The 15,244-nt window shown below is 41.4% G+C and overlaps 1 protein-coding gene across 1 annotated transcript; it reads left to right on the top strand.

Moving 5' to 3' along the window:
* The first annotated feature begins 10,036 nt into the window (after positions 1 to 10,036).
* LOC106088988 (protein disconnected) lies at positions 10,037 to 14,863 on the top strand. Its single transcript, XM_013254718.2, has 3 exons — positions 10,037 to 10,416; positions 10,536 to 11,166; positions 13,591 to 14,863. The coding sequence occupies exons 1-3, from the start codon at positions 10,183 to 10,185 to the stop codon at positions 13,914 to 13,916; spliced, it is 1,191 nt and encodes a 396-aa protein (XP_013110172.1). The 5' UTR covers positions 10,037 to 10,182; the 3' UTR covers positions 13,917 to 14,863.
* Positions 14,864 to 15,244: the final 381 nt, after the last annotated feature.

The following is a 15,244-nucleotide window of genomic DNA, read 5'->3' as shown; positions in this document are numbered from 1 at the left end:
GGAAATGTTGTCAAGTTCTAGGTGTAGTGGGGAAGATTGTCTACAATAGATGGGGTCAAGAAGTTATTGTAGTATACCATGGCGAAACAATTAAAGGTGGTCTTATTTGTACAACAACCACAAATCATATGGTGCAATGCGCCAATTTGACATCAAGCTGATCGATGGTTTGCCAGGATTCACTGAATCCTGATGGTTTGCCAACACACACAAAGAAATTTGTGTGCGTACATGAGCAGAGAATATGCGAGAAAGAAGATGAGAACAAAGAGAATGCAAACAAAAATCTGAAATTTTAATACCGTCAAACCTGGCTGGCTGTTAACAGCTGTTCGCGGGAGGCCACCTCGTTAAATCCGGCTTGGTAGTATAATTTAATTTGCACACTTCCACTCATGGCGAAACAATTAAAGGTGTCCTCCAAACATTTGGAAGTAACTCTCTCACTCCCTCCCAGAATAGTCACTTTTTAGGTCCTTTTTTTATGAAAGTTTGTAGAGATTTTATGATTTAAAACAACAAAATACATTACTGTCGGAATTCTATCATTCATGCTTCCCTAATTAGTTTCTCATAATCAACTGTAATTTCTTCAAATTTAAAAATAGATTTTATGTTGTTGTTTTAGACGCTAACTCAAAAAACCCCACACAAGAGAATTTTTTGTTTACTTAGCCTTCTGTAATGAAGAGAGGCCGGTTGCACAGAGGGATTGCTTACGCCTCACAATCGTAAGGTTGGCTGTTCAAATCCCAGGCAGGGAAAATCATTGCAAATAAAATCTTCGAATATTAATTTTGATTTGGAAAAGAAATGAATTAGAAAGAGAAATAAATCAAAATAAGCCTCACTCTAAAAGGTAAAAAAAAACATTAGGCAAATAAAAATTTATTTTTATTAATGATGTTGATAATCGAATTTTCAACTTTTTTAGTCCCTATTTAGTCACTCATGGGTATATACCGCCAAGTGGCACGTTTTCTCCTGTACCGAGACACTAATTAGAGTAAAAAATGATATCGCCTGAGATTGCTTTCAACTTTCTTGAGTGCAGATTTAGTGACTCGTACGATAGAAAATGTTTGCAGGGTGGTCTCATTTGCACAACAACCACAAATCATATGGTCCAATCCGCCATTTAGCCATCAAGCTGATCGACGGTTTGCCAACACGCAAAAGAAACTTGTGTGCGTACATGAACAGAGAATATGCGAGAAAAAAAGACGACAACAAAGAGAATGTAAACAAAAATCTGGCCGGCTGTTAAGTTATTCGCATGAGACCACTTTTTTAAATTCGCTTATAGTGCCATCACACTATATGTTCTTTTCTAATGACATGTCAAATTTTGCTATTTTTAAAGTTGCACACATAGTGTGAGACCAGGATTCACTGAATAAGGTTAAGCCAAGCGATCAGCCGATATACTTTTTTTTTAATATTTGGCAGTACTTGGCATTGAGGATGTCAACTTGTTCTCTTTTTACATTCATTCTTTGTTTACGTTTTCTCCTATATGATGACATTTTCAATCGTCAGATTTGACATCCTTAATTATGGGGCCTATCCACTTTGTGTTTTGCATGTGACCTAACCTTCTATTAGTGAATCCTGGTGTGAGACGAATGAAACTAAAGCTGAGTATTCTGTTCAGCTTTTCAGGCGGAATGCTATTAAACTCCATAAAAAAAACGTCGACAAAATGCAGGTGGAAAATTGGTGAAAAAGTAGTACTCTGTTTTTATTGAGGAAAATTGCAAATATAACTTTTAGTGGCAACGCTTGACATTATTGTCGGCATTATTTTTGTTTTATTGGTTCGTTTTTTTTTGTTATTTTATTTATATGCGAAAAAAATAATAAAACCATAAGTGCAGATTTAAAACGTGTTTTGGTATGAAAATAAAACCAAAACATTACTGTCAAATTCCGCTCGCGGAACAATTAAAGATTTCCGCTACTTCTTCTGACGGTCGATGGTGAGAACTATGGGGAGGTGGTCTGATCCCAATTTTGATTACACTTCCGGGCACTGGCCTGGCATGCTGCGTGTATATTGCCGCACAGGAGAGGTCGGTGGGATCACAAAGTCCGACGATGAGTAAGAAGAAGGCGACGACGACGCTTGTGACCCACTGATGTCTATGTTCTCACAGCCCCTTGCAATATTCAATGTGATTGTACTTCCTTAAGGTTGGTACTATATTCGGTTTTCGCGGTGAAACTCCATATAAGAAAAATAAGTGGAAAAAATATTGATGACAAGTGTTCGTTTCGCTATAATTTGTTTTCCATCTAGTGAAAATTTATATTTCACGACGCCCAAGAAGAGCACAATCACAGTTGTTGCGCAACAAGTCGTTTTCTTATCTAAAATAAACGCGAACGCCAAACTTCTAATTCTAACTAAGTGATTGTTAGTGTTAGTGATCTTGCTCATATGTACTTACTTGGGGTGGAAAAAAATATTGTTTGTGGATTCATAAATAAGAAACTATTTGTATATAAATATAAAAATATAAATAAATATACTTCTAAAATAAATAAAAAATGTTTCTTTTATAACAAACAATTGTACGAAGTAATAACGATTGTGAAAGGGTTGTGCTTTTGGTCTTGCTATTACAACAAGATTATTTTTATACAAGTGGAAGATGCCGGCAAAGCTTATTGGAGAGCAGCGTTTATTTTACTTATACCAATAAAAATACTACAAAATTTAATTATTTTTACAAATAAAAGCAGAACTCGTTTCTTTTTAAATAGTTTTGTGTTTCATTATTTATTAATTTCGAAAGGGTGGGTTTTGGTTGAAATTACAACAACATATTGGGTTGCCCAAAAAGTAATTGCGCATTTTTGATATAGTCGGCGTTGACAAATTTTTTCACAGCTTGTGACTCTGTAATTGCATTATTTCTTCTGTCAGTTATCAGCTGTTACTTTTAGCTTGCTTTAGAAAAAAAGTGTAAAAAAAGTATATTTGATTAAAGCTCATTCTAAGTTTTATTAAAAATGCATTTACTTTCTTTTAAAAAATCCGCAATTACTTTTTGGGCAACCCAATATATTAATTTGGGTGCGGTCCACACACTTACATTTGTATGTAAACATATACGTAAGCAGTTGATAAATTGGTTGGTGCCATATGAATTTTTATATGTAAATGGCAACATTTTGGCAAAAGAAACCCAAAGAAATCAAATGTTGTAACCTTGTCAATACACCGAAAGGGAAATTTTTCCCCCAAAAGAAACGTAGTACCAGCCTTTAGTGATTTTTTTGGTGGTGGGTTTCCCCTCCTAATGCTGGCAACATTTGTGAGGTACTATGCCATTTAAATCTACTCTCCAAAGTAGATTTAAAAGGTGCCGCAGTGCGACACCTCTCATTGATATGTGATATGTGAGAAGTTTGCCCCTGTTCGTTAGTGGAATGTTAATGGGCAAAATTTTCATTTGCATACTTCCGTAGTGAAGTAAGGCCAGAGCAAGATCGGAAAAGTAACCACTCCATGCACCGGCTACATCTTATAGACACCGACCGATGATGGAAACGGTTCTGGCAAACCAAACAGAACCAGGGTCCGGGGTTCTTTTCAATCCCGGCACGAACCGGAAGCGTGCGGAGAAGGCACTCCGAGATGTGCCTCTCCCATGACGAAAAAAGGACGAACACGTACACTGAGGCGGCGGCCCTTGCCGACGATGATTCAATCGGGTTAATTCGGTGCGTACAACCGGCTGCGGTAACGGTTGTTGTACGGTAACGAAAATTTCGCATAGGATATGTCAATGCTTTTCTTATGCCAAGGCGGATTTAAAAAGGTGGTCTCACGCGAACAGCCGTTAACAGCTGGCCAGGTTTGACAGATTTTTGTTTGCATTCTCTTTGTTGGTTTCTTTTTTCTCGCATATTCTCTGCTCATGTACGCACACGTATACACAAACGCACATAAAATTCCTTGTGTGCGTTGGCAAAACGTTGATCAGCTTGATGACAAGATGGCGGATTGCACCATATGATTTGTGGTTGTTATACAAATGAGACCACCTTCCATTGTTTCGCTATGCAAAGAAACAAAATAAGAATAGGTTTCAATCACGAAATTAATTGATCCAATTAATTTTTTAATTGAAACTACTTTATCTTCAATTAAAAAAATTAGTGAACATTTTTTAAATTTCCAATAATTTTTTAATTGATCCAATAAAAAAATGATTGAAATTTCCGAAATATCCAAAAATAATGAAAATATGCAAATGTTACATAAAAATTTTGCGAAAAAGGCGCTGTATTGTAGCATTCATTTTTGTGAGTATGGACATACTTCTATTGCTAAATCTGGTATTATATGATTAGACTCGTCAAATGGAAAAGCCCGCTTACACTACTCATTAAATCTGGATTTAAGGCTCTCGTCAGCTGATTTTATAAAGGGAAAACCGATAATCTAGCCATTAAATCAGGACTTAAAGAGCAGTGTAAGCTGGGTTTTACACGATTAAATCTGGATTTAAGACTCTCGTCAGCTGATATTATAAAGGGGAAACCGATAATCGAGCCATTAAATAGTAACTCTAAAAGTTGTCCACATCGTTTGATAAGTCAAAAAAGTTAAATATGACAAACAGATTTTGGAATATATCATGGTAAAATTCAGAGGTAGTGTCACTAGCACAACAACAAAAATCTATCCCGGCAACTGTGATTATCAGCAACTGTGATTGTGCTCTTCTTGGGCGTCGTGAAATGTAAATTTTCACTAGATGAAAAACAAGTTATAGAGAAACGAACACTTTTCATCAATATTTTCCGCTTATTTTTTATATGAAGTTTCACCGCGAAAACCGAATATAGTACCAACCTTAAGGAAGTATAATCACATTGAATATTGCAAGGGGCTTTGAAAACATAAACATCAGTGGGTCACAAGCGTCCTCGTCGTCGCCTTCTTCTTACTTGTCGTCGGACTTTGTGATCCCACCGACCTCTCCTGTGCGACAATATACGCAACGGCAGCATCCCAGCCCCTATATTGCCAGGCCAGTGCCGGGAAGTGTATTCAGAAGTGGGATCAGACCACCTCCCCATAGTTCTCACCATCGACCGTCAGACCATCTGAAGAAGGCCAATTGAGTCGGCATCAGAGAATACAGCAATCGCCGCTTCAGTGAAATGACACCCCCTCGGATGTGCTAGTTGCCGAGAGGATATTCCGAGACATCATTAACGCAGCAGCTGCTCGCTGCTCGCTTTTAGCGAAATTTTTTCATGATTACTGTTTTTAGATAATAGATTTTGAAGCAAAAGAACTTGCTGATTTCAATCAATAGGACATTCCCTCATTACTTATGAACATTTTTTTACAAAAGTATTATGTTATCATTGAGTTTTTTTAAGTGTTTCAAAAAAGTAACCGTGAAAAACACGTGTTTTCACCGATGAAAAAGAACATAGTACCAACCATTACGTATGATTCACCATTTTCGCTATAATACTAGTATGTTACTTATGTATGACATAACCTAAAAATGTGAGCAAAAACAGATTTTTTATAGCTACAAATTGTTAAAGTTGTGAGAAAGCTATTAAAACGATGTCGGCAGTAATTTCAAGTGTTGCCACTATTTTTTGCCATTTTCCTCACTACAAACAGATTACTACTTTTCCGCATATTTTCAGCCATCGTTTCGCCGACTTTTTTTATAAATAGAGTTTTACAGGATTCCGCCTGAAAAGATGAACAGAATACTCAGCGTAAGGGTTGGTATTCTATTATGCTTTCAGAAACGTCGCGGAAATCTTTAATTGTTCCGCGAGCGGAATTCGACAGTAATGTTTTAGTTTTTATTTTCATACCAAAACACGTTTTTTATCTGCACTTATGGTTTTATAATTTTTTTCGCATATAAATAAAATAACAAAAAAACGAACCAATAAAACAAAAATGATGCCGACAATAATGTCAAGCGTTGCCACTAACATTTCTTTTAGCCATTTTCCTCAATAAAAACAGAGTACCACTTTTTCACCTATTTTCCACCAGCGTTTCGTCAACGTTTTGTTTGTGGAGTTTGACAGCATTCCGCCTGAAAATCTGAACAGAATACTCAGCTTTACGCAAAGAATATTTCATTTGATATGAATACCTGTAAATAAAACACCCCTATTGAATACGACAACCTTTCAATCCCATGGCAGCCGGTTGTACGTACCGGATTGACCCGATGGAATCTTCATCGGCAAGGGCTGCCACCTCAGTGTACGTGTTCGTCTTTTTTCGTCATGGGAGAGGCACATCCCGGAGTGCCTTCTCCGTATGCTTTTGGTCCGTGCCGGGATTGAAAAGAACCCCGGACCCTGGTTCTGTTCCGTTTGCCAGAACCGCCTTCATCATCGGTCAGTGTCGGTGAGGTGTAACCGGTGCTTGGAGTGGGTACATTTCCGTTCTTGCTCTGGCCCAACTTGCTGCGGGAGTATAGTCATACTGGCTATGTCGCTAGGTGCTGTGCGAACATAGCCAGCAGTGGGTCACAAGCGTCGCCGTCGTCGCCTTCGGCGTCCTCGTCGTCGGACTATGTGACCCCCCCGACCTCTCCCGTACGGCAATTTATGCAAAGACTGCACCCTAGCCCTACTATTGCCAGGCCAGTGTCGGAAAATGTATCGTTCTTGCAGTTAAACTGCAATGGACTGCGAGGCAAGATTGATGAGATTGTAGATTTGATGATTCGGAAGAGCATATCGGTCGCAGCGATCCAGGAGACAAAGCTGACTAACACCTGCAGCTTGCACAGTTGTCACGGCTACAATGTGCTACGTAAGGATCGCTCAAGGAATGGAGGATTGGCCTTCGTTATACACCATTCCGTGCAGTATAGACCTATCTCGCCTGCGCTTGACGCTAGTGACCCATACATGGAATGTATGGGGTAGCAGTCAGGTCTGGTACTGCCGAGATAGAGATATACAACGTGTATATACCGCCGGTTGGCAGCTGTGTCCCGATTAATGGCCAGGCCTACAGCCCCGACATAAGTGGGTTGCTATCTGGCCATAGTCGTCTGGTTCTGGGGGATTTCAATGCACATCACTCGTCATGGCATTCTCCCCTAGGCAACGACCAGCGTGGCATAGCTTTGGCAGAGCAGATAGATAGCTCCACGTTTTGCACGGTGAATGAGGATGCCCCCACTAGGATTACGAGGAGGTGCAGCAGCTCGCCAGACATCTCAATCGCATCCCCTGATCTCCTGAGTGACGTATCCTGGCAAGCCGTCATCTCTTTGGGGTCAGACCACCTCCCCATAATCCTCACCATCGACCGACCACCCGACTTCATAACCTCTGAGCGCCGAACGTTCATCAACTACAAGAAGGCCAATTGGACTGGCTTCAGAGAGTATACCAATCGCCGCTTCAATGAACTGCCACCCCCCTCTGATGTGCTTGTGGCCGAGAGGAAATTCCGAGACATCATCAACGTAGCAGCCGCTCGCTTTATACCAGCCGGTCGAATACCGCAAGTGCGACCCAATTTCCCGGCGCAAGCAGTGGTACTCGCAGACGAGCGTGATGGGATTCGTGCTATGGACCCCGCTAACCCCAGAATCAGCGAGCTGAATCTGGAAATAAACAGGGTGGTCAACGAACATAAGCGGAATTTGTGGCTGGAACACTTGGAGCAATGTAACTTAGGCACAGGTGCAGGCAAATTGTGGGCCATTGTTAAGTCTCTCTCGAACCCCGGTAGACGGGACGACAGGACCTCAGTCACTTTTGGCGAGTTAACCGTGACTGATCCGAAGAGATGCGCCAGGTTGTTCAACCGTCAATTTATCGTGCATCCCGAGAGAGACAGGGCAAGGAGGAGAGCCATTCGCCGTATTCGTGGTCTCCGAGCCGATGTACAGCCATCAGAATTTACCGTGGGCGAAGTTACGAATGTCATCCGTGGCGCCAAATCTTCCAAGGCGTTGGGCCCCGACGGAATCTCTACATTGATGCTGAAGAATCTGGATTTACCTGGAGTTGAGTACCTTACCACTGTCCTTAACCTGTCTTTGAACACTCTTATAGTTCCCGATGTCTGGAAAATGGGCAGAGTGATCCCGCTACTGAAGCCTGGTAAAGACCCGAGTTTGGGGGAGTCGTACAGACCGATCTCCCTTCTCTCACCAGTGGCTAAGACGCTTGAGGCATTACTCCTCCCGAGCCTCGTAGGAGAATTTCCATTCGCCGAGCATCAACACGGATTTCGGAGACTGCACAGCACAACAACAGCTTTGCATGCCATCACCACACACATTTGCCGTGGCTTCAATCAACCCAGGCCATGTGATAGGACGGTCCTCGTGGCATTGGACCTATCGAAGGCATTCGACACGGTCAGCCATGCCAAATTATTTGAGGACATCGCCAACACGTCCCTCCAGCCAGGCCTTAAACGTTGGGTCGCGAATTATCTGTGTGGCCGCCAGTCATTTGTGGAATTTAGGGATAAGAAGTCAAAACACCGTAGAGTGAAACAGGGAGTTCCCCAAGGCGGGGTGATATCTCCGGCTCTGTTTAACCTCTACCTATCCTCCATCCCACCTCCTCCAGACGGCATAGAGATCGTATCATATGCGGACGACTGTACGATCTTGGCATCAGGCCCCCCACCTATTGATGACATCTGCGATAGGTTGAACGTCTACCTCAACGAGCTTGCCTCATATTTCGCTGCAAGAAATCTGAAGATATCCGCCACCAAATCTTCAGCCACACTGTTCACTACAAATACGCGTGAGGTGAATTCTGAGCTGACTGTGATGGTCGATGGAGAATTGATTCCGACCATCAAGTGTCCCAAAATACTTGGCGTCACATTTGACAGCTCCTACACTTTCTCCCCACATGCCACAGCAATCTGCAATAAAGTCAAAAGTAGAAACAAGGTCCTCAAGTCACTCGCTGGCAGCACTTGGGGTGCAGACAAAGAAACCTTGTTGACCACGTACAAAGCAATTGGCCGGTCTGTGGTAAGTTATGCAGCGCCAGTGTGGTCACGTCAGCTTTGTGACACGCAGTGGAATAATATTCAGATCTGTCAGAATGCCGCCCTCCGAACTGCGACGGGCTGCCTCCTTAGTTCTCATGTGGACCACCTCCACCAGGAGACAAAGATCCTACCAGTGCGAAGACATAACTATGTACATGCTGTCTAAGCAATACCTTTTGGGCTGTTATCGCAGAAATCATCCAAATCATCATCTTGTGGATAGATACCCACCGCCCAGAAGCCTTAAGGTAGATCTACATGATCTAGAGCGTGAGGTCCAGCGCTACAAGAGAGAACCTCTAGATGAAGCGGCATATCAAGCGGGTCTGAACAACATTCATGCAGACACGGTAGCAGACGCGTTAACTGGCTACCGGGTGAATGTAGTCCTTGGAGAACGACCGCCACCCATTGCACCCGAAGAAATCGACCTCCCCCGGCAAACCAGAGTGATTCTGGCTCAATTACGTTCCGGCAGATGCAGCCGCCTCAATTCCCACAGAGCTAGGATTGATGCCGACGTGCAAGATGTATGTCCCGACTGTAACCAGGGACCGCACGATACACGTCACCTGTTTAACTGCCCGGCCAGACCCACTCGACTCAGACCCAGATCCCTGTGGACGCACCCCATCTTAGTCACGGAGTTCCTGGGTCTTGACACTCAACAGAATCAAGCAGACGAAAGATAGTACACAATAAACTGCTACAACAACAACAACAACGACAACCTTTAATAATTAAAGGCCAAAACAGAATGACAGTGTTGTGCTTTGTTTTTGAGTGTCACGTTCGAAAATGTAACTCTGCAAACAAATCCCACAAAAGCATGTTTGGATGTCGGCCAATCAACCTTATATTTTGCCATGTTTCACCATTTTACATACTATTTTAAGTTACGCCTAGTGGCAATATTACTACATCGGCAACACTTTTATTTTGTATACATGGTTGTATATGTTACGTGCTTATTTGAAGAATACCTTTTTTTTCATCCCAGCTGTGCATCAAGCGCATATAAACACGAAAAATAGGTTCTGGGCTCCTTTTGATCCTTGATATCCCACAAAATTTTACTGAGTTTCACAAAATTCTCCGAAAAGAGCCATCCCCGACCGACGAACAAATCTGCTTCAATGTCCGAGAATGCGGAAACCACACAACAGAAGATGGATCGTCGCAAAAAGCGTACATCCACAAATCAATATATGATGTACATTGAAATGATGGAAAAGGACCCTATCTTCGCTACAGGTCGAGTGCCGCGGGATTATGACACACATTATTTGGCCCGGAAATGGAAAGAGCTCTCAGATAAGCTCAATGGGTGCAGCAATGGGCCGACATTAACTTCTGAAGAATGGCGCAAGGTAGGTGGTCTTATTGCAGAGCGCTCTTCGAATTGGGACACACATGTTTATCTTACCAATTTGTCTACAAGCAATTGATTATTGTAAATAATTTATTCTTATTTTGCTCTCATCACTAGCGTTTAAATGATTGGAAAAATACAACACGCTGCAAGTACAGGCGCAGTGTGTCGGGTGAAAAAGACATAACTATGACATCTCTGGAGATGCGTGCCCTAGAACTATTTGGGAAGGTTCCTCCACAAAATACACCCGAACAGATTTCTATACACTTTAAATCGGAAAAGGAGGAGGACATTGAGGATATGGAACACATGCCGACCACGGAAACATTCCAAAAACAGCTACAAGCTGCCGTTGAAGAAGCTATAGGGGATGAAGAGGGCGATCATATTGTAGAGAATGAACAGGACGACCATGAGGAGATAGTGCCAGAAAATCCCCACCCTGTTTCGGTGACACATTCGGGAAGCGGCAGCTTAGGACAGAACAACGGACACTCCGGCGGTGGAAATGCAGCTAGTGGTCCCACATATCGCACCATTGTTGTTGAAGATTCGGCATACCATGACGATGACAATAGCCCAGATGAACAGTTAGAGTTCATAACACATCGTCGCACAGCTTGTTCCAGTTCTGGAGTTCAGACAGTGGTGACAGCACCATCGGGGACTGTGACCAAATTGATTAACGGCGATATACCATTGAAAAGATTACGATCGCAAATTTCCGATCAAATCATATACGAAGGTATGTATTGTTATTTACATGGTACCCATTTGTGAAATGCTTAGTGATTTGGACAAACAAAGTACAATTTATGAAACTGCGAATATTTGGAGAAAAGTATATTTCATTCAATTTAACTTAATTGAATGGCTCCGGGCTACAGAATATTATTAGCTATTCCGCCTATAACGCTAAACGCCAAAGTTTGTTGGAAATATCAAAAATATTTGTTAACGGTTATTTGTCATACCCTCGCAATCCCATGGCAGACGGTTGTACGTACCTGATTGACCCGATAAAGTCCTTCAACGGCAAGGGCTGCCGCCTCGGTGTACAACATCAACATCACACCCTCGCTAGATGGTGCTGATTGGTGTTAGGCTAGGTAAGCTAAAAGTGCACGGGTTTAGCAAGCTCGATTCAGCTGTCACCCTAGAGAGGAAGATTACAATGTTCTGACGCAGTACGGTGCAAGAAAGCAGAGTTAACAGATAAAGGAAGCGAAAAAGAAAGCACGTTGACAAAATGAAAGAAGCCAGGCGGCCCAGAGTAGAGAGGTTTCAAGATCCAACCGTATGATAGACTGACGAAAATCCTGGCACGGAAAGAGGTGATCACTCATAATTCTGTGCCTTCTCACCGCAACTGCAGGGTAGTGACATAATGTGCTCAACCGTATCCAACTAGTCCTCATCATGATAAACCATGGAGAAGTCTGCTTCAATTTTTTCAATGTATACTATAAGCAGCCAAGTGTCGTACTGTACCGTAAAAACGTCGGTCCCCCACTTTGGTCAACCTGCAATCTACAGCGGTAGCCCACGATCTATTTGCGATATTATCGTAGAGAACTTCCATCCTTCTAAGAAGCTGGTACAGGAGGTGTTTAAGTTATTCCGAATCATGATTCAGTATTCATCTACCGCCTCAAACCCTGCAACCCCTTAATTTCCTGGGACCCAGGAAATCTTGCAACTGGTTCAAAAATGTTTTTGCATCTCTTAACCTGAATGTGCCGACACCAGATCCTTTAGCATCGTTTGACTGTCCATTAATATCGCGATAGTACGATTGGATAGGCGCTATTGGATGGTAATCGTTCACAGGGCTTCGTGACTGCGAAAACTTTTGCTCAAACAAAAGAAGGGGCCTGCTCCGATTCCCTTTTCAGTCTGGACCTATCTGTGTATGCAAAAGAGTTGTCTTCCTGACCCAATAATTGGGGCCCCATTCATGCATATTTAGTCGAGTCGCAAATACTCTGCTGCCACGCTGCATCATCAACTCTCAAAAGAGTAGAATACTGCTTAGTTTTACTACATTTCTTATTCTAAGGCGATCCTGGTTGCGCCTTTAGACATTCATTACATCATGGCTATTCTGGATCATTCTGCTGAAAGTGCAGTTTTCCAAAGATTGGTTTCATTCCAGATATTCATAGGTGAGAAATAGCCGAAACACTGCCGTCACACCAGCCTAGAAGAGTGCCCGACATTCGAGATGCGTCGGTTTTGAACTTCCTCAGCGGGGCACCTTATATAAAGTTGCTTGGGCTTCAGATGGATTATGTTATTTAGCGCTTTTCTAGGGACACTACTTCTTCCCGCCGTGATCATTGTTCTTTACTGCCCCCATCCCCTAGTATAGAAACGTAGTCCTTGCTGCTTTAAAGCTAAAATTTCTTCTCTTCAAAACTGATCGAAACAATCTCTCCTTTCCAATAACACAATCTCATGGCTTTTAAACGCGATCAACCTTCGTTGAAGTAATTAATGAAAGAATAAGCCCCCAACACCTACCTAGTTGTTGTCGTAGCCACAATTTCATATGAAGGTGGTGATCCTCGTCAAGCTCCTGTAGGTGAACAAGCTCGTTCAGCTACAAACGACCGACCGACTGCCGCGGGAATAGGTTGGTTATTTAAAGGTGCCAATATCGAGCATCATAGACACTCAGTATTTGTGCATGAGCCGGTGCCGCCAGGTCTCTCACTGAGACTCTCTGCTGGATACCGCTAATTGTCTGCGACTGCCGTTGCAGCTACTTCGTATGGAGCATTCCGCTATCCGCAACCTGTGGACGCGCCCGATAGCTCGCAGCTAAGCTTCTCGTGACAGCAGATCCGACCTCAATTCCAGCCTGCAACAACAAAAACAACAACTCACTGCTACAACAACAATAGTAGGTCAAATATTTCTAAATGAGTCTGATTACTTTAGTAATTTTTCTCCAAAGGGATTCGAGTTTATTGACCATGCAAATTCCAAAAACTTTTGAAATATTACTATAGAAAAATTGTCATTGCAATAGATCTTTGGACACAGACATTGCAGCCATTTGCAGACGCTTTAAGCTTCATAGCTAGACTTTCTTTTCAATGCCAGTACATTGACCTGTTTTTTGTCATGTTCCAACGGTTTTAAATTTTTTTTTTCTTTATTTCAGTTAAAAAAGCTCCGCATTCTTCACGTCCTACCACGTTTACCGTCTCACATCCAAACATCCAGCATCATCATCAGACGCAAACTCAAAGCCATCATCATCATCACCATCAGCAGCAGCAGCAGCATCATAGTATAGTTCAAGAAGTGCCGGCGACTTCTTCCACAGCGGCAGCTCTGGGCGGTCAGTTGTTTGCATCGCAGGATGTTCGTGAGGTGGCAAGGCAACTAAAGCGTTTGGCCGACATTAAAACGGAAAAGCTCAAATTTGAAATTGCCCGATATAAATTCAACAATCCAGGCTTCAATTACAACTTCAATCCCTTATAGTAGGATGAGGATTTTAATGGTGATGTTGTAGCGGATGTCGTTTCAAATGAAGCTTATTATTCCTAGATACCATATTGTAAAGATTTCAAACTTTTCTACTACTAATCCCATTGTAGTTTGACTTCATTTGAGTTGTTGGTCCTATCCAAATCCTCTTCATTTCCCCATACTTTTTGTATTATTTTTATATTAGCAATTTAATGTATGTATTTACTTGTAAGTTTAGTCCCAAATCTCCTTTTGTTTTTAGTTGTAGATTAATGAATGAAGCCATTGTTTAATAATCCCACCTGCCCGCCCGCTCCCACAATTACGTTCCTCAAACGTATTGTTATTTAAGTTTATTTATAGTCAAGTTTCTCTGTCATACACACACTCTCTTGCCTGAAATGCAAAAACTCCAACAACCCTAGAGAAAACTTTGGAGGCAAATGAAATGATCGCATACGTCAAGTATTTATTGTTTTCAAATTGAAAAAGTTTGGAATTTCACGAGATATTATTTTCTAATGATGCCATGTATAAATCATGCTACACATACACTGTCTTCTAGCGAACCATATTCTGTTATTCAAGCAAACAAAAAGCTATCTTAGTTAAGTAGAATATCTTAATAGCCAACTTGTGCATCCTTATTGAAAAATCAACCCTCCCCGGTTTGGAGGGGAGTTTCGATCTAAACTTTCTTTTGACAAAGACAATTTTGTGACATATTTTGGATAAAATTGACTTCCTCAATTTTCCCCCTTTCACAAAATCCAAAATAAAACTTGGTTTTATTCATTTGCATTTCAGGTGACGGCGTGTATTATTTGCTTTTTCCAATAGTTACGTTCTCATACGTATATGTATAATGATTTCTTCAGTTCATGCATTCATTTTATGTCTGTGTGGACAAGTTATTATATTAAAGCATAAATATAACTTTTAGTCATATAGTTTTAGTCGCCATTATTCAGATTTACTTATATATATATATATTTATATATAAACTCAAATATATAGTATAAAGAAAAAATGTTTTAAATTTTTTTGTAATTTGAATAATATTCATATAATAATTAATGTTTACAAATAATTATTTAAACTAAGAATTAAAATAAATCGAAACGAAACAAATAACATATAGAAAGCGTTAAATGTTTTCTTCGACTTTATCGGCAACTTGGTGAAAATGAAATCCCTGGTATGAAAATAAAATCCCTGAACGACCCGCATTCGGTACGAACAACCTAAAGCCTAATACTGACTTTGACTTTTCATATGAACAACTGACAAAACGCACTATAAAACCAGTACAGAAGGGAAAAAGTCGGGCGGTGCCAACT

This window comes from Stomoxys calcitrans, chromosome 5 (assembly GCF_963082655.1).
Source record: "Stomoxys calcitrans chromosome 5, idStoCalc2.1, whole genome shotgun sequence".
Classification (NCBI taxonomy): domain Eukaryota; kingdom Metazoa; phylum Arthropoda; class Insecta; order Diptera; family Muscidae; genus Stomoxys; species Stomoxys calcitrans.
This window is presented reverse-complemented; position numbering and strand designations above follow the sequence as displayed.